At 43.4% G+C, this 20,347-nt stretch overlaps 1 protein-coding gene across 4 annotated transcripts in view; it reads right to left on the bottom strand.

The window, feature by feature from the left end:
• VWC2 (von Willebrand factor C domain containing 2) overlaps positions 1 to 20,347 on the bottom strand; it is a 145,084-nt gene that overhangs the window by 101,747 nt on the left and 22,990 nt on the right. For all 4 annotated transcript variants that reach the window (XM_053553738.1, XM_053553741.1, XM_053553740.1 and 1 more), the window contains exon 3: positions 15,866 to 15,995. In XM_053553738.1, coding sequence (XP_053409713.1) covers positions 15,866 to 15,995 — 130 coding nt within the window. The remainder of the gene's footprint in view (positions 1 to 15,865; positions 15,996 to 20,347) is intronic.

A 20,347-nucleotide genomic window follows, 5' to 3' on the forward strand; every position in this document is an offset into this window, starting at 1 on the left:
TGAAATTCATAGCCAAAGGCAGCTGTCTCCAGGAAACACATCAGTGAAACCACCACCGTAACCTTCTGACTGCAACTTTAGAAGTACCCTTAACTCTGACGAGTGCTTTATCTTGATAAACTAGTAGCAACATTTTAGCACAGTTTGTCTCTAGCTTGACTTATTTATCTTAAAAATAAGATTCTGCCTGGGGCGGTGCCTGGGGCTCATAGAGTAGGGCCCCAACCCCATATGATGGCGGTGGCGGGTTCAGACCCAGACCGGACAAGAACTGCAAAAAATAATAATCATCATAATAAGATTCTGCCCCAATAGTTGCAAACAAGAGTCATTTCAAGCTGTTCTCAAATTCACAAAGAAGAGCTGCTAATTCAAATATCTCAGAAAAAGACAAAAACAAATTCAATTCCTGTGTTTAGGAGATCAAACTGCTCATTCCTCCCTCTAATCAATTCTTTTAGAAATGAGCTCTGAGAGCCACCTGAGCTGCTTTCTGATGATGCTGAGCGTCAAAGCCTGGAACAGGCAACAGCAAACTCAGAATTAACATTAGTTAACGAAGGGATGAGGGACCCTGTGAGAATACATATTGCAGAGGCTGGGACATTAAAGTGCTTCTTCAAATAACAGTAAGTAATGGATGGCCACCAGGCTTTATGAGGATCAATGAGATGTCATCTGAACCATTATTCCCACAAAATAAAAAATGCAAGTAGGACAGAAGATATGTGTAGAAGAAATATATTAGCACTTCAGAATAGAGTTGCTGGCTTTTGTGGAAGAACAGCAACAGAAAAAAAATGAATAAAGCTTTTACATGTTTTTAGATTTACCTGTGTATTTATCTTCGGTGAAACAGTTCACTGGGAAGTCATTTCCTCCAGACATCTCAGCATTAAGAAAAGGGGAAGTGAGGGTTTGTCAAGTTTCTCTTTTTTTTTGCTTTGACTGCTGGGAAACTTATAGTCAAATTTTATGCCCACCTTTATTAACTAGTTGTATAGGATGATAGCAATATCTCTATTAATTTTTCTGACTTAATTTGCCATTAAAGTGTCATCTTCTTTCTGCCCTGATATTTTCAGATTTTAAAACATTATGACATGTTAATAATCTATTTTTATAAATTCTAAAATCCCTAGAAAACACCAAACCTAAATGAATTTCTACATTAGAAAATTCACTTAAAAGCTATTCATTATTCATTCAAAATAAGTTAAAGGCTTTAAAGCTCCACAGTGTTCTTCTCTTGTTAAATTTGACTGGGAGGAAACATCCAAGAAGATAGTTAAAAATGAGTTGCCCCAATCAGTGGTTCTCCAGGGTGAGCCCCAGACCGGCTGCAACAAAAACACCCAGCAGCGTGTTAAACAGATTCTCAGGCCTGGGCCCAGACTCCCTGGATCAGGAACTCCATCCCGGGATGGGTCCCACAGGCCCCGCGGTGATTCTGATCCACACCAGGCCCTGGGAGGCACTGCTCCAGAGGGGCAGGGAGTGTGTGCGCCTGGCCTGCAATTCCAGCAGCGCACAGTGCCAGAGAAGAGTAAGAGGCACCTGTCAACTTTCACTCTCCCTGCATCTCCAGTCCAGTCCTCTGAGAAGAGCGCGCTGGAAGGAGAGAGACTCTGCAGAAGAGGGGCAATGAGCAGGAGCTGGGCTTCCACATCACGCACAAGGGATCAAGAGCACAGGCAGTCTGCCACAAGCCTTGGACTCCTGTTCTGTTCTTGTGACTGTTACTCTTTACAACTGCCTATCTCCTACAGGCGTGAAAAATTAAGTAGGAGGCTCTCAGCCTGAGCCTCTTTACTTGACGTTCCTGCCAATAAACCAAAACATAACTTAGGTGTATATTTTTATTTCCTTGCTTATTTTTTATTTTTATTTCTTTGCCTTTTTTTTTGTTGTTGTTGTTGAGACAGAGTCCCACCCTATGCCCTGAGCAGAATGCAATGGCATCGTAGCTCCCTGCAACCTCAGACCCAGGCTGTGGGCATCCTGCTGCTTCAGCCTTCTGCTGAGACAACAGGCGCTCGCCCCAGCGCCCAGCTGGGCTTTTTAAGTTGGGGCCTCGCTCTCGCTCAGGCAAGTCTTGAACTCCTAAGCTCAAGCAATTCTCCCTCCTCAGCCTCCCATTGCTGGGATTTAACAAACAGGGTTTCAACCAATCCCAAACAGCTGAGCTTCAGTCAATCAAAGGCAGCCAACTGACCAGACTATACCCATCAAACCAAGTTCCTACTCACACCACGCCCAAATATGGCCGAAGCCTTGCTGTAGCCAATCAGAAGTCCTTTCTATACTGTTTCCACGTTCAACCTATAAGAGTTCACTGCTCGGCCAATCAGAAGTCCTTTCTACACTGTTTCCACGTTCAACCTGTAAGAGTTCACGGCTCGGCCAATCAGAAGTCCTTTCTACACTGTTTCCACGTTCAACCTGTAAGAGTTCACTGCTCAGCCAATCAGAAGTCCTTTCTGCACTGTTTCCACGTTCAACCTGTAAGAGTTCACTGCTCAGCCCATCAGAAGTCCTTTCTACACTGTTTCCACATTCAACCTGTAAGAGTTCACTGCTCAGCCCATCAGATGTCCTTTCTACACTGTTTCCACTTTCAACCTGTAAGAGTTCACTGCTCAGCCCATCAGAAGTCCTTTCTACACTGTTTCCACGTTCAACCTGTAAGAGTTCACTGCTCAGCCCATCAGAAGTCCTTTCTACACTGTTTCCACGTTCAACCTGTAAGAGTTCACGGCTCAGCCAATCAGATGTCCTTTCTACACTGTTTCCACGTTCAACCTGTAAGAGTTCACTGCTCAGCCAATCAGAAGTCCTTTCTACACTGTTTCCACGTTCAACCTGTAAGAGTTCACTGCTCAGCCAATCAGAAGTCCTTTCTACACTGTTTCCACGTTCAACCTGTAAGAGTTCACTGCTCAGCCAATCAGAAGTCCTTTCTACACTGTTTCCACGTTCAACCTGTAAGAGTTCACTGCTCGGCCCATCAGAAGTCCTTTCTACACTGTTTCCACGTTCAACCTGTAAGAGTTCACGGCTCGGCCCATCAGAAGTCCTTTCTACACTGTTTCCACGTTCAACCTGTAAGAGTTCACTGCTCAGCCAATCAGAAGTCCTTTCTACACTGTTTCCACGTTCAACCTGTAAGAGTTCACTGCTCAGCCCATCAGAAGTCCTTTCTACACTGTTTCCACGTTCAACCTGTAAGAGTTCACTGCTCGGCCAATCAGAAGTCCTTTCTACACTGTTTCCACGTTCAACCTGTAAGAGTTCACGGCTCGGCCAATCAGAAGTCCTTTCTACACTGTTTCCACGTTCAACCTGTAAGAGTTCACGGCTCGGCCAATCAGATGTCCTTTCTACACTGTTTCCACGTTCAACCTGTAAGAGTTCACTGCTCGGCCAATCAGAAGTCCTTTCTGCACTGTTTCCACGTTCAACCTGTAAGAGTTCACTGCTCAGCCCATCAGAAGTCCTTTCTACACTGTTTCCACGTTCAACCTGTAAGAGTTCACGGCTCGGCCAATCAGAAGTCCTTTCTACACTGTTTCCACGTTCAACCTGTAAGAGTTCACTGCTCGGCCAATCAGAAGTCCTTTCTACACTGTTTCCACGTTCAACCTGTAAGAGTTCACTGCTCGGCCAATCAGATGTACTTTCTACACTGTTTCCACTTTCAACCTGTAAGAGGTCACTGCTCAGCCCATCAGAAGTCCTTTCTACACTGTTTCCACGTTCAACCTGTAAGAGTTCACGGCTCAGCCAATCAGATGTCCTTTCTACACTGTTTCCTCGTTCAACCTGTAAGAGTTCACTCCTCAGCCAATCAGAAGTCCTTTCTACACTGTTTCCACGTTCAACCTGTAAGAGTTCACTGCTCAGCCAATCAGAAGTCCTTTCTATACTGTTTCCACGTTCAACCTGTAAGAGTTCACGGCTCAGCCAATCAGAAGTCCTTTCTACACTGTTTCCACGTTCAACCTGTAAGAGTTCACTGCTCGGCCAATCAGATGTCCTTTCTACACTGTTTCCTCGTTCAACCTGTAAGAGTTCACTGCTCAGCCCATCAGATGTCCTTTCTACACTGTTTCCACTTTCAACCTATAAGAGTTCACTGCTCAGCCCATCAGAAGTCCTTTCTACACTGTTTCCACTTTCAACCTATAAGAGTTCACTGCTCAGCCAATCAGATGTCCTTTCTACACTGTTTCCACGTTCAACCTGTGAGAGTTCACAGCTCACACCGCCGGGAAGAGCTTTTCCAACCCCTTTCTACTCTTGAGTGGTTGCATGATTAATGAAGCAGCCCTTCCTCAAATAAACTCTGTGAAATTTAATTTGTCTATAAGTTCTATTTTAACTTTAATAGGTAATAACAATATACAATTAGAAAGGTCTTGGCTTCAGTGAACCTAAGAAGGAAGATTATTTCCTAAAGCGACCTAAACATCAGACCAGGGTAAGAAAAGTCAGTCTCACGGGAAAGAAGAAAAATGTGTAGGGAGTCAAAGGGAATTACAAAAACTCCAGTTTGTCTAATTTTTTAGTGTTGTTTAATAAAAACAATCCCACAGCACTTACTACCATTTTGAAATAAGATAAGGGTGATCGTGACCATATGAACAAATGTTTTAGAACTACTCCCAGCAAAGTATGCCAAAAAATCCTGTATTGCCTTCTCAGCAGTTTCTCACTTCATTTGTCATTTCTAGTTGGAGACACTTTGTAGTAGAGCAATATTATCTCTTTTTAGCATGACCCGACCCAGTTTTCTTCTTGACTCTGTTTTAGAATGAATCTTTTAAAGAAAGTATCAACTACAGCAGCTTTAGTCAAGTATATTTTATGTACCATAAAACTTACTCATTTAAAGCATATAATTTAATGATTTATACTAAATTTATTTATGTAACCGTAACAGCCCAATTGAGAAACACACCCTCACTTCAGTAAGTTCCCTTATGCCCATCCACAGGTCATTCTCCCTTGGTCCCCAGGCCTAGGCAACCACTGGCTGGCTTTTTCCCCATAATTTTCCTTCTAGAGATACTTTAATAAACAGAAGCATAAAAAATGTGAACTTTCGCAGATGGATTCTTTCATTTGAAATAATTTTTAAGGTTTATTCGTGGTGTAGTTTGTGTCCATATTTCATTTTTTTCTCATCTTTTTGTCTTCCACCGTATGGATATACTGCATTTTGTTTGCCCCTTCACCAGACAGATTATCGCCACTCTTTAGCCATCAATAAAAATCCCGCTATGAACGTTTACATACACACATGCATGGAAACATGTACTCAACTTGTTGAGATAGAATTTCTAGGATGAAATTGCTGGGACATATGGTAAGTTTCTGTTTTACTTTTGAAGAAACTGCCAAACTGTTTCAAAGTGGATGTACCATTTGACCTTCCCATCAGCAATGTCTGAGGCTAACAGTTTCTCCACAGTTTTGCCAACACCTTGTATCTTCTGTCCTTTTTATTAAAACTATTTTAATTGGTTTTCTTTCTTTCTTTTTCTTTTTTGCAGTTTTTTTTTGGCTGGGGCTGGGTTTGAACCTGCCACTTCCGGCCTATGAGGCCAGTGCCCTACTCCTTTGAGCCACAGGAGCCAAACTTAATTGGGTTTCTCATTGTGCCTTTAATTTTTATTTCCTAAAGACCAATGAGTTTAGTATCTCCTTATACCATTTCTTTGTTTTGTTTTGTTTTGTTGCTGAGATGCTTGTTCAAATCCTTTGCCCATTTTTAATTAGGTTGCTGTCTTCTTTTTAAGTTGTGTGAATTGTTGATATACACTGGCTATAAGTCTTTTATTGGAAATATGATTTGCAAAAATTTTATCACAGTTTGTGGCTTATATTTTCATTTTATTTAAAGTATGATTTGAAATGCAGAGTTTTCTTAAATTAGATGACATTCAATTTACCAGTTTTTTTCTTTTATGGATTGTGATTTTGATATTGATTCTAATATCTCTTTGCCCAACCTAAGGTATTGAAGATGGTCTCCTTTCTTGTCCAAAAATCATACAGTTTAAACTTTTACATTTAGGTTTATAGGTCTGTGGTTCATTTTGAGTTAAGATTTGTAAATGTTGATTCGGCTCCCGTAGCTCAGTGGTTAGGGCACCTGCCATATACACTGGGGCTGGAGGGTTCAAACCCGGCCTGGGACTGCTAAACAACAATGACAACTGCAAAAAAGAGCCAGGTGTTGTGGTGGGTTCCTGTAGTTGGGAGGCTGAGGCAAGAGAATCGCTTAAGCCCAAGAGTTTGAGGTTGCTGTGAGCTGTGATGCCACAGCACTCTACCAAAGGGAACATAGTGAGACTCTGTCTCAAAAGAAAAAAAAAAAAAGATTTGTAAATGTTGTGAAGTAATGGTTGAAGTTCTATTTTTTTATTTATTTGTTTTTTTATTCATTTATATGTGAATATCTAATTGTCCCAGCACTATCTGTTGTAAAGATTAGTCTTTCCCCATTGATAATGAGACCTTTGCATCTAAGTTGAAAATATGTAACAATTTACACACTGAATATACGCGTATTTTTAGAGTCTCAATTCTTTTCCAATATTTACCATTGCGCCAATACCACAGTACCCGATTACGATTTTCTAATATGTGATGAAATTGGATAGTGCAAAATTTCACTTCTAGGTTATTCTTTTTCAACATTATTTTGGCTCTCCTTTAGGATCAACTTGTCAATTTCTACCAAAGAAATAAAAAGGTATGCTGGGATTTGTATAAGAACTGTCTTGAATTTATAGGTCAATTTGGGATTGACAATGATGATTCTTCCACTTATGAAATGTCTCCATTTATTTATATGTAGGTCAGTACTAAAATTTTGAGACAGACTGTGTTATGGTCTTTTATTTCACTTCTAAACACAGTCAACAACAGCTTCCTTTCTGATTCACTGATGAGTTTCAACATGCTTTGCTTGTTGGTGTTGCTGGGAGGGCTTCATTTGTTTCCATCCACATTGGTTTTACAGTTCTTGACTTTTGTGTATCTCAAAACTTGTAAAATGACCCATGTATAACCTTGAATTACTTTTCATCAGTCTTGAATTTCTCTTGTTAAATGTATTCTGAAGTATTCTATTCTTTTTTGGTGCTATTCCAAAGAAAATTATTTTCTTTTTTTTTTGAGACAGAGCCTCAAGCTGTAGAGTGCCGTTGGCGGGCCCAGATTGGATTCAAACCCGCCAGCTCAGGTGTATATGGCTGGCGCCTTAGCTGTTTGAGCCACAGGCGCCGAGCCAGAAAATTATTTTCTTAATTTCACTATTACCTATTGCATGTGGTATCATTCCTTATTAGTCCTAATAGCCATGTGGGTGTATATGTGTGTGCATAATCCTTGGAATTTTCTATGTACGGGATCATGACGTGGCCTAATAAAACAGTTTTCCTTCTTAATTTCCTTCTTGTTTTCCTTGCTCTTTCCCTCCCTACCTTTCTCTCTCTGTAAAACTAAATTGATAGAGGCAGTAAAAGTGGATATCCTTGACTTTAACCTGATCTCAATGTATGGAGGGAATATTTATATTGTAGTAGTTATTGGCTGTGAACCATACATAGCTGTCCTTTATCAGATTGAGGAAGTTCCCTTTATACCTAGTTTGTTACAAGCTTTAATCATGAATGGGAATTGCATTTTGTCCAAATACTATCTCTGCATTTATTGAGGTCATGTGTGGTTGTGTTATTCTTTATCTTAATAATATGGTATATTACATTAATTGTATTTCCAAGTATTAAACCAAGCTTGCATTCCTAGAATAAAACCCACTCAGTGGTGACTCAGATTACTAATATTAACTCCTTTTAGTAAAGAGTTTTCTGTCTATGTTCATGAAGGAAACTGGTCAGTAGTTACTTTTTTTGTATGATGCCCTCGTCTAGCTTTGGGGTCAGGGTTAAAACACATGCAGAGGCTGAATTGGGAAGTGTTCCCATTCCCTCTGTTTCCTGAGTGAGTTTGTAAACTGATAGGTATTTCTTCCCTAAATATCTGATAGAATTCACCAGTAAGGGCGTGTAGGCCTGGGCTTCTATTTAAGGGAAGCTTTGGATCATTTATTTAAATTTCTATTTATTTTTAGGGCAATTTACAGGTGAACTGAGACAGTTCTGGTTAATTTGTGTTTTCCTAAAAACTTGTCTCTTTCCTTCTAACATTTCCAATTTGTTGGCATAAAGTTGTTCTTGATATTGCCTTATAAATTTTTTCATTTCTGTAGGCTCCGTAGAAATGCCCCTTCTTTTTGTGTCTTCTCTGAAATAGTCTTGGTCAGTTTAGTGAAAGTGTTGTTCATTTAATTGACACCTTTAGAGAATCAACTTTCAAAGAACTAACTTAACTTGGTTTTATTAAATTTTTCCTAAACAGGTCTTTTTTTACTTAATTGATTTCTGCTGAATTTTTTTTTTTTTTTTTTTTTTTTTGAGATAGAGTCTCACTGTGTGGCCCTTGATAGAGTGCCCTGGGATCACAGCTCAAAGAAACCTCAAACTCTTGGGCTTAAGCGATTGTCCTGCCTCGGCCTCCCGAGTAGCTGGGACTACAGGTGCCTGCCACAATGTCTGGCTATTTTTCTTTCTTTCTTTCTTTCTTTTTTTCCTGGTTTCAGCTGTCATTGTTCCTCAGCAGACCCAGGCTTGGTTCGAACCCACCAGCCTCGGTGTATGTGGCCAGCGCCCTACTCACTGAGCTATGGGCGCCGAGCCTCTGCTGACATTTTTATTATATTCTTCCTTCTGCGTGTTTTTAGTATAATTTGCTGTTCTAGTTCATAAGGCAGAGGTAACAGTACTGATTGGAGAGCTTTCTCCTTTTCTGTGATGGGTGTTTAAGGCTATAAACTTCTTTCTAAGCTCGACTTCAGCGTTGCCCTATAAAATTATGGTATGTTCTGTTTTCATTTTTTGTCAGTTCACAGTATTTCCTAAGATCTCTGTGATTTCTTCTTTGACACATGGATTAGTTAAAATCTGCTATTTAATTTCCAAACATTTTCATGTCGCCAGATTTCCTTCTGTTGTTCCTTCTAATTTAATTCTGTCCCATTCTATATGTTCAAAGAACATACTCGGTATGCTTAAGTCCTTTAAATTTACTGAGACTTGTTTTATACCTTGGCCTATGGTCTACCCTAGAGCATTCTCTGCAGTCAGCAGAAGCGAGTGTCCTGCACCAGAAGGGCGGCGCCGTCCGCCTATGCACCAGTGGGGTCCAGTTAGTGTCCTGCACCGGGAGGGTGGTGCGCTCCCCCTACATACCAGTGGGGTCCAGTTAGTGTCCTGCACCGGGAGGGTGGTGCGCTCCCCCTACGTACCAGTGGGGTCCAGTTAGTGTCCTGCACCGGGAGGGTGGTGCGCTCTGCCTAGGCACCAGTAGAGTCCAGTTAGTTGGCAGTGCCACTCAAGTCTTCTACAACTTCGCTAGTGTTCTGTGTAGATTTTCTACGAATTATTGAGTGGTTTATTTTGAAATTTCCCAATACAATTATTTAAGTTTTTATTTCTCCTTTGATTTATATCAGTTTTTACCTCACATAGTTTTGGGCTCTGTGGTTGTGTGAATATAAACTTTGTATTTGCTTTCTATCTGTTTCCTGCTTTTTTGTTTCTGTTTCTCCTTGACTGCCTTTTAAAACTTAGATACACTCACGCATTGCTTAACCATCGAGCTATTCTGAGCAATGCAGTGTCAGGTCTCAACACCCTGAGTAGTCAGGGAGCGCCTCACACAGGCTGGAGGGGGCGACCTCCCACCACCACCTCCCTCCTGTGGTACAGCCTATTGCCCCCCGGCCTCCAAATCCGTGCAGCCTGTTACTGTACTGAACACTGCAGGCAATTGGAACACATGTTGAGCATGTATCGCTGTAAACATACCTAAACACAGAAAAGATGCAGTAAAAATGTGGTGTTACAATCTGATGAGACCACCATTGTACACGTACATGTGGTCCACTCTTACCCAAAATGTCACTGTGTGCCACATGACTGTATGCAAACTTTTTAGTAAATAGTGTTAATTTCCTTCGTTAGTTTTGCTTAATGGCTGTTATAGGAATTACAAGATGCATCTTAATTTATCACAACCTAACTCAAGATAATACTAATCTCACTAAAACAGAAAGTTCTTTTTTTCCTATTCTTTTTCTCACGTCTACACCAAGGACAAGCTGTGCCATGAAAATGCCATGTTACAAAAGCAGGGGATGTGGTCCAGCACCAAAACTCAGTGAGAAAACCCAGCTCTCTGGGCAGAGGAATTGGGGAAAGGGCACAGATGGACAAAGAAATCTCTCTGCTTTATTTTGATGTGCTGGAATTGTCTAAATAGACATTACTTAGAAATAGGCATTGCAGATATTTTCTCCAAACGTGTGGGCTGTGTTGTGTTTATTTAATAGTGTTGGGCAATGAATAAATTCATAATTTTAATGAAGTCCAATTTATCAATTTTCTCATGGTTAATGTTGTTAGTGTTTTTATTTTTAAAACTAACCTTCACCTACTCAGAGTCACAGAGATGTTCCTTCATGTTTTCCTCTAAAGGCATTTTTTTTTTTTTTTTTTTTGTAGAGACAGAGTCTCACTGTACCGCCCTCGGGTAGAGTGCCGTGGCGTCACACGGCTCACAGCAACCTCTAACTCTTGGGCTTAGGCGATTCTCTTGCCTCAGCCTCCCGAGCAGCTGGGACTACAGGCGCCCGCCACAACGCCCGGCTATTTTTCTGTTGCAGTTTGGCTGGGGCTGGGTTTGAACCCGCCACCCTCGGTATATGGGGCCGGCGCCCTGCTCACTGAGCCACAGGCGCCGCCCAAGGCATTGTTGTTTTAACCTTCATATTTACATCTGCAATCTACTTGGAACTGATTTTTTTGTAGAGTATGAAGGAGGAATATTGCTATTCAGTTGGCCTAGCACGATTTATTGGAAAGATCATCCCTTTGCCCACTGCACTGCAGCTCCGTCACCAACTGTGGTCCTACACACTTGGGCCCTTCCTGACCTTATTCTATTCCATTTGTCAATCTGTATATCCTGGTACCACACCACAGTGTGAGAATTACTATGACTTTGAGTAAGTGTTAATATCTCCACGTAGTAAACATTTTCCAGCTCTGTTGTTCTTCTTGGATATTCCATGGGCCTCTTTAATTTCTGTATTCCCACTTAGATTTTGAAATCCAGTAATCTACACACACATACACACACACACAAACTCATCAGATTTTTGCCTGGAATTATGCTGAATCAACAGATTAATATGAAACACACTGGGATCTTCACATTACTGAGTCTTCTGATCTGAACATGGCATACCCCTCCATTTCCTTAGTTAGGTCTTTTTTAATTTCCTTCAAAAAACGTTTGTAATTTTAAGAGTGGAAATCTTGCACAATTTTGTTGGATTTACTTCTAAGGACCTGATTTATATAATGCCATTTGAAACTGCAGTCTTTTCATTGATTTCTACTTGTCTGTTGCTGGTATCAGAAATACAGCTGATTTTTAAGCACTGACCTCACTAAACAACCTTTATAATATCAACTATTCACTCCAAATTTACAAATTCCTTTATGATTTTATGGCCAAAGTCATGACATCTGTAAATAACGACACAGTGTTTCCATATGATTGGTGTTAATTTTTTGGTAAAAATTTCAGAAAGATTCAATTGTGAGTCCATACATATGGGGGGAGGCTGTTCTCTGTGAGAGGATGTTGATAAGAATCACACCTTCCCCCACACACCATTCAGTCTCCTCCAACCTGAAGTTAAGGATGATCTTATCCTGCTCTCTGAAATACACAACAACAAACAAAACTAAACCCTGCCTAATTCTCAGTGCTTCTCACATATTTTTCTTGAAAGTAAATTCTAATAATTTGAAGCTTCAGTGTTTCTCTTATAAATTGTATACAAGTTTTTCATTTTCCTCCCCAAAACCAGCTATATTTACTTTCTTATAAAAATAAAACTACAAATAGGGAAAGATTGAGGGAGATACAATCTTGATACCCAGTGCCTCTGGAATCCATCACCTCCCATGGGGTACCGCTCCACCTTTGTGAAGCACAGCCAGTGCCCACAGGCCCTCATATTTCAACACTGATATCCTTCTTTGATCAGTTCTCTCCCTTTGTGCCTATAAAGTGAGACGATGTGCACACCTGCAGAAGGGAGGTCTTCTGATTGCTAATGGAGCCTTGTAGCTACTTAATGCTGACAAGCTCGTCTGCTAAAAAAAAGGGGGTGGAGGGCTTGAATGGGATGTGTTCAACTATCACTAGAGAAAAAACTGAATTCTTCAAAGTCAATATAATACTCACTGTCTATATCATTGTGGGGGAAAAACATTAAAAAAAAAAAAACCAGTGCCACACAAACATCCATTTTATCAAAAGAAAAACCATGGGAGATTGATCTACACAAGTCAGCAAAGTGAATATATTAAACTGTATTTGATTGGTGATCATTTATTTATATTCAAGGCATTCTTGGTTTCCAACTCTTACTCCTTTGATGCAAGTGACTTTGGCAGCTGGCAACTGAACTGTAATTTCCCTCTGTCGGAGAAAAGAGCTATTTAATGCTACAGGTCAAGACACGCCAGTGTGAGGTGTAAAGGCCGGTCTACAGAGATCAGGAGTTAAAACCTTCATATTTCACCCAAGCTAAGTCTATCCAAGCTTTTAATTTCACATAAAGCATCCATTTTTGATGTCCTCTAATCTGTGATATATCAGACATATAATTTTTTCAGGAAAACATCATTTGTGTGTGGAGGCAGAGTTAGATTACTGTAAACTATTCATTTATCTCCATCAGTTATTACAGAGCATTCATTTGTGATAGGAACAGTTTTTATTTTTCAAGCAGCTTTCTTCTACTAAGAATTTCAAACCTGATTTGCCCCGTCAAGGGCAGAACATCCTATAACTAGAAATAGTTGAAAGTCATGCTCTATCTGGAGAATAAAGCAAAATTTAGTAGTACATACATGATTAGACACATTTGAAATTTTTTCAGTTAGATTCTTCAAAATAAGAAGTTATTGATGTTTTGATATAATTGGATCAAGCCTTTTACTTTTGTAACATAAATCAAGCTTTAAAAAACATATTCCTCTTCCTTCTAAAAGTCTTCCATGCGCCACCACAAAAATCTTGCCTATTCTATCCCATGGTGCCTCTCAAAGTGCGGGTAAAGGAAGAGGATCACCAGGGCAACCACCATCTCCCCAAACCATCAACACAATATTAAAATGCACTGGGAATCTTTGAGCATACTGCATTAATATAGCTTTTATTTTCTTTCTTTGCTTACTCAAAAAATAAAATTATATCTTAAATGACAAAAGTTGAAACAAGCAAATAAATTATTTTAAACCTTTATAAATTCTAACATATCCACAAATGACAAAGAACTAATTCAGATAACTTCTAATTATAGTTTTCTTACTCAATACTCCAATTAAAATAAATCTTCTTTTCTTTCTTTTTTTAAGACAGAGTCTCACTTTGTCACCCTGGGTAGAGTGCCATGGTGTCACCATAGCTCACAGCAGCCTCAAACTCCTGGGCTCAAGTGATCCCTTGTCTCAGGCTCCCAAGTAGCTGGGACTACAGGCACCTGCCTCAACACCCGGCTAGTTCTTCTATTTTTAGTAGAGAGGGAGTCTCACTCTTGCTCAGGCTGATCTCTAACTACTGAGCTCAGGCAATTCGCAGGCCTCACCCCCAGAGAGCTAGGATTACAGCAGTGAGCCACTGTGCCCCACCCAAATAAGATAAATCTTAAGGGCAAAAAGAGCTGTAAAATTCTTGTGCCTACTCAGTAGATTTCATGTTTGTGGTAGTTTGAGTAGAAGTTATTCTGTGCATCTCATAGGAAAGAACACATCAGTAAATAAAACAGAGGTGGTGCTGGGTTATATACACATGTAGGTGGTGTGGGTTATGCACACCCTGAGCTGGTGTGGGTTATACACACACAGAGGTGGTGTGGGTTATGCACACCCTGAGCTGGTGTGGGTTATGCACACACAGAGGTCGAGAGAGAAAGGGGCAAAGACAGAAAGCAAATGTGGCAAAATGTTCACAACAGGTAGAGAGAGTTAAAGGTATACAGTTAAATCAGTTGTTCACTGTACAGTTATTTCAATTTTCTTGTAGGTGTGAAATTTTTCTAGAGGACACAGCAGACACAAAAGAGTCGGGAATTGAAACCTTGTCTTCTCATTTAGTGTAAACATCCAAACTAGGATTCCCTGGCTATCAAATCCCAAAACTTCCTTTACAATCAAAACTAACAAGAGAAACATGGAATACCTTGGATACGAAGAATGCCAAATACTGGAGCAACCCATATTTAAGCCACTTGATAACCCACCTGCGTGAGGGAGAGACCTGGCTATGTGCAGCCTCACCCCACGCCTCAGGAGTGCTCACCACCACCAGGTAACACCACGGCCAGCCTCAGGGAGACTCTGCCGACCTCTCCTGCCCCTTCCCCAACGTCTCCCTCTCACTGCTCCTGATTCCCACCGGCAGCTAAACTGCACTGACCTCCCTCCACCTCCCAGCCAGCCACAGAGAAAGCGCACTATTCCCTTGGACTCTTGTCTGCTTTTTTTCTTGTCTGCTTCTTTTCTGAGAACTGGACATATTCCGCCAAACTGTGACATTGCTAACAGTGATCTTATTCTTTCAGGACTACCCTTTTCCAACAGTAACTTCATTTCCTCTTCCTTAAAAACAAACAAACAAAAAAAACATCTCAAGAGTGTCACAATATCTTCTGGTAAAATGTGGATGAGGACACCTGGCTGACCGTATCTGTGGTGCCTCAGCACCCACACGATTCTGACGGGTCTGTCTTCAGACTCAGAATTATGCTGACGCCACGAACACCCCGTGAGAACCAGGCTTGCCTGCCAGTGACACAGCACACGTGGCATGGCTGTCAAGCCCTGGTCCAGCAACCCACAGTGACAGACTGACAATGACTCAAGTTAGCCCTGGAGGCTGCCACACTAGCATTATGTCTCAAGGCAACACCAAGAAAGCCTGATCCCTCCTGTCAGGGAAGAGACTCAGACACACGCAGAGGGCATTCCTGGGCCTCTGTCTCATTGCTCTATGGAGCCAGAATTTTCCATCCCAGTGTGCCCAGGAATGCACATTCTTCAATCAGCTTCTCCTTGGCAACCCGGGGGGAAGGGTCACTCATCACCCAGGCTGAGGAAACTCCCTCCCTTGATAATCAGGATCCAGGACATCCTGCCACTCCTTTTTCATAAAGCAGTCAAGGCTTCGGACCACCTGGGGCTCCCACTGGGAATGCAGGCGGCTGCCTTCCTACCTGATTCGCTTACGAAAAATATTCAATTATGGTCCAAGTTTAATTCATTTAGTAATGAAAAGTAAATGAGCCCAAACAGCATGTTTGATTTGTCTCGGAGAGAGAGAGGAACAGCTTTGCAAGAACAAACAAAGTTAAATTAAAATAAATGACACTCTTCAAAGGTGGAAATCGAATTTCTCCCTGAAGAACTTTTTAACATCCATAAAACAAGGAGCTGACAGCAGCTGGAGATAGCGAGCGCCTGGCAGAGCACTAGACCACACCTGAAGACGACGCGTGTGCGTGGGCACGTGAGCCGTGCGTGGGCATGCGCACTTGGACTCCCGTGCGCGCCTGGACATGCGCACTTGGACTCCCACGCCCATGCTGCGCCCTCTCCTGGAAGTGGAGCGTGCGCTGGGCGGGAGCCGCACCACCGCCGCTGGGCCTCTCACCTACCATTTTTGCAGATGGGGCAGCACTGGTCGGGCTCGTACACGGGGTCCACACACTCCGTCTGGGGACACGCCGACACTGTGCACAGCACCTCGCCGTTGGCCTCGCAGCGGCACCTCTCACAAGGAGACACCTGCAACAGAAGCCACGCTCAGGTCAGGTCCCCGCTGGCCTTATGCCACAAACTCTCATTTCTCATCTCCTAAATTGTGAAGATGCCCAAGTATTGTTTTAGGAGTATAACAACAAAACAAAACAAAGCAAAAAACAAATCCAGCCCAGCAGTTTTCAAAGTGCGTCCATAGGCGTGGTGTAGCAGCCGCCTCGGGGCAATCGGCCTCGGGGCGTCTCAGCAGCTCTGTTTGTCAGTGGTCCCCAGATCAGGCTCCTTTAATAAACGCTTTCTTTTAAGGAAGCATTTTTGTTTCTTTAAAAATTAAACAAATAACAGCTTTGTACTGAATTCCTGCCTACCCACTCCTTTCCACATAGCCCTGCCAACACTGACCGACACGGAACTCTCCCAGTAAGGAGACAGCTGGACAGGAAGGGAGGGGAGAAGGGTGACTGTCCTCAAAACTAGGCCCTATGCCAGGAGCTATGACTATCACCTCAATAAACTCTGGTTCTGATGAGGAAACTGAGACGCAGAGGCACCGGGCAGCTTGCCAGGGGCAGGCCTTTGCAAAAGGCCAAGCCACTGTCCCACTGAGGCTTCTGACCACAAAGCCCATGGCAGCCCCCTCCTCCAAGGCCTCCTCTGTTCATCCTTTTCCACTGGACAGTGTTAGGATGTGTTTTCCCAGATACTGGGCTTCAATCTGTCTCTCTTTGCTTTGCAAGCTTTAGCCTAAACTCTCCTTCGTAAGCCACTCAGATCAAGCATAGCAGCCATTCCCAGAAAGTCTGCACCCTGGCCATGAGTCCTCCCACAGTGTCTCTCTTGCAGGGCACTGTGATTTATTTCCCAGGAACCACCAATGGAATGGTTCCTTGATCTGGGCTGACTCAGAGCAAAGCAGAAACAGCATATGTAGTCCCAGCTATCTGACGCAAAAACTGTGAGGTGGAAATTTCCTATTTAAAAGACAATGGCTATGGGGGCACGTGTTGTCCAGCTGAGCTCCAGCTTCCCCAAGGGCAGGGGCCTCCAGCTTAACTGAGTGTCCCACACCCAAGATATAAACGCTGTGTGTAAGGTAAAGAACACAGTAACTCTTAAAGATACTGCCTGTATCTACATGAGGCCGAAACTAACAACTGAATCTCCACTGAATGCACTCTTAGTACAAAAAGCAAAACTTTGATGTGGGGTCAGCCATACCTATTTCTGAGGCCCCAGACCACTGTCAGCCTACCTGGGAGGCAGGTCTTAGGGGTGTGTGTGCATGTGTGCGCACGCACGTACCTGGCAAAAAAGAAAAGAAAGGGAAGTGAAAAACTTCAGAGAAGCCGAGTCAAAATATTGACCTGCTCTGCAATACAGCCTTAGATGTTAAAATCAATCTTACAACCAACATAAACGCAGGTTTCTGAGAAGTATTTTTGGTGGAATAAAGTTTTTTTCCTACCATAAACCATGTTGCTCCTTGTTAGTGGTGTGTCCTGTGGGTCCCACTTCCTTCTGTCTCCTACCAATTCCCCCAATTTGTGGGGTCTTGGTCCCAAGGGATGATGCAAGCAGCATGAGAAAAAGGTTCTGCATATTAAAGCAGAGACCTGGAGTTGCAAGAGACATGATTTACTGTGTATCAAATGCCTTCAACTGTAAGGAATCCTGGCATAGGACCTCAAGCCCAGGTGGTAGGATCACATGTTAGCAGTGGGGACACCCTGCCCCAGGGGAGGGGAGAACTCTCCCTGTGGAGGGCGTGAGAGTCTACAAAGGGGTCTTTTTACCTGGAATCCACTCCTCACCTAGGCTGTACTCCAGGGAGAGAGGAAAAAAGCCTCATTTCAGTTTGGGAACTTGAAACTAGGCCCTATGTCATGTCCCCAGGGAGGGCCACAGAGCACAGTGTGCAACTGTAACGTCAGAAGGCTCCAGGCCTTCTGGCAGCAGGCCTCAGTCGGCCTCCCCAGCACCTTTCTGCATGAGGGAGCACACCCTCGCCAACAGGGCAGAGATCACTGGCCTGGAAACAAAGCAGTTCTTACTGCCACTGGAGCTTGGAGTCCCCTACATCTGTGCCACAGACTCTGCTCAAATGCACGCAGGCAGGCTAGCTTGTTACTTTCTTAAAGTTTTGTGGTTTTATTAAAAATTTGATTGGAAGTTTTACTCTCATTAAATATTTGGAAATCCTGATTCAACTAAAGTCATGGACTACATAAAGATGTTTTGGTCAGTGACGGACCACACATACAACCAGTGGTCCTCTAAGATTATAATGCCATATTTTTACTGTTTCTTTTCTATGTTTAGATACACAAATGCCACCGTGTTACAGCTGCTGACATTGTGCAGCATGGGATCCTGTGTGTAGGGGCACAGCCCAGAAGTGACAGGCCACACCACAGAGCCTAGCATGCAGATGCCTGCCCCATCTGGGTGTATAAGAACAAGGAAATCACCTAAGGGTATATTTCCAGAATGTGTACACAAGGACATGTTTTCCAGAACATCTTCATCATTGGATGACGTATGACTGTATTTACCATATTTGGGGATTTGTTTGCTTCTCAAACTTCAGAGTTTAGCATTTACAATCAGCATTCCCAGGAGCCCTGTCAGGCCTCACCCCTGCTGCCTACACCTGCCTCTACCACTGCAGTGCTGGGCCCTATTCACTGTCAGCCCAGGCTGAGCTCTGCCCCAGTTCCCATCAGAGGGAGGCTGGTGACATGTGGCAAAGCTGTGCCAATTCCCTCAGATGCCAGCCATGTGTCCCGCTGGTCCTACTGGGCACTAGGCTGTTCACAGGCCCTTAGTCCCTTGAAGTCAGAGCTTTTCATCCCTGACCCCTGCTCAGGACCTGGGTCACATGACAGAACTCTGCCTTCACCAGGTTTGAGTCCATCTCCCACAGGTTGGGGGGCTGCAGCCCTGGTCCCAGCTCACGAACCCAACTCCCAGTGAGACCTGAATGGCTTGCAGTCTCTCTCAGATGTCCTGCTTGGGCCACATGCTGGGCCCCTTAGCCCCTCCCCAGTGTCGGGCTCTGATCACTGACCAGGCTTCTCCCAGCTACCCAAAGCCCAGCCACCACCTACTAAGCAAAAGTTATGTCAGGCTTGCTCCTGCAAACCAGCCCACTGAGCCCATCCTGCTGTGCCCTCTGCTTGTCTAGGCCTCACGCGTACTGTCCTGTCCCCCTGGAAAACTCCCATGTGTCCAGATCCAAGGCAGCCTCCTCTGGGAAGCCATCGCTAATATGAGCATGGATGGAGCAGGTGCTTGCCCTCCATTAAGACATCGCTGGAGCTGGCGCCTGTGCCCTACTAAACTCTGTAACAGCATAGTGAATGCTGCTGAGACAAAAAAAGAAAACAAACATAAAACCCCGTGCCCATGTGAACTCAGCAGCCAGCCGAGGAAGATGCAGCCAGCATATGGCTCAGCATCACCACATGGCAAGGGAAGAGTCACCACTGGACTCCAATCCTCATGTCCTCAAGGGAAGTTTGACATAGTCCCAGCGGGACGCAGGCCTGCTCTTCTCACAGCTTCAGGTCCTAGCCTACCTGGGCCACAGCCACTGCAGCCCTGGACTCTTCTTGGTGCCTGAGGATGGCCATGTACATAGCAAGAGCAGCTGCCTGTTCAGACTCCTCCAGGCAGAGTGCCGGTGCCTTCCACTGCCTGCAATGGGTAGAGGCTGCCAGGGAGCAGAAGGTGCCTGCAGCTCATGATCCAAGCGTCAGTTCCAGCTTGACACAGGCCCTGCTTGCATACCCAGTCATCAATGCCAGTGTGGCACTCTAGGTCACAGTTTTCCCTCACTCAGGCTCAGTCACCAACTGATGGCTAGAGCACCAGTGTCTAGGATTCACGGCAAAGGTCTGTCTGTCCCTGGACCTGATCGTATTCCAAGCTACTGCTCTGATTCTAAGCACCTGCCAAGCTGAAGATTCTTCACCTGACAACTGTGTGCCAAGCAGCCTTCTGCCAGCATGTGCTCCTGCTTCCCTGAGGAAACCAAAGGTAGGACTTCAAGTGTATCTACAATGTGTCTGCGACCAGCAGCAGAACTTCATGCACTTTTTTCCAATTGCACAAGACAAACTTTTCTCTCTTCCCAACTAATCCTTTTCCCAAAAGGAACTTAACTCAGAGTAACCAAAGCTTAAAGCACTAGTACTCCTTGTTAGCAAATCACAGCCTATATTTTGTATAGGACGTCTTGACAGAAATACCACTCTTCACAATTTTCCGGTAACAAATCCAAGTTTTGCATAGATAGAATTTAGATGCATAGCCTAAAAACACATTTGGGCATCTGTTCAATCCATTCTCAAGGTACCTAGTATGTGCCAGAAGGAGTC

This window comes from Nycticebus coucang, chromosome 11 (genome assembly GCF_027406575.1).
Source record: "Nycticebus coucang isolate mNycCou1 chromosome 11, mNycCou1.pri, whole genome shotgun sequence".
Lineage (NCBI taxonomy): Eukaryota > Metazoa > Chordata > Mammalia > Primates > Lorisidae > Nycticebus > Nycticebus coucang.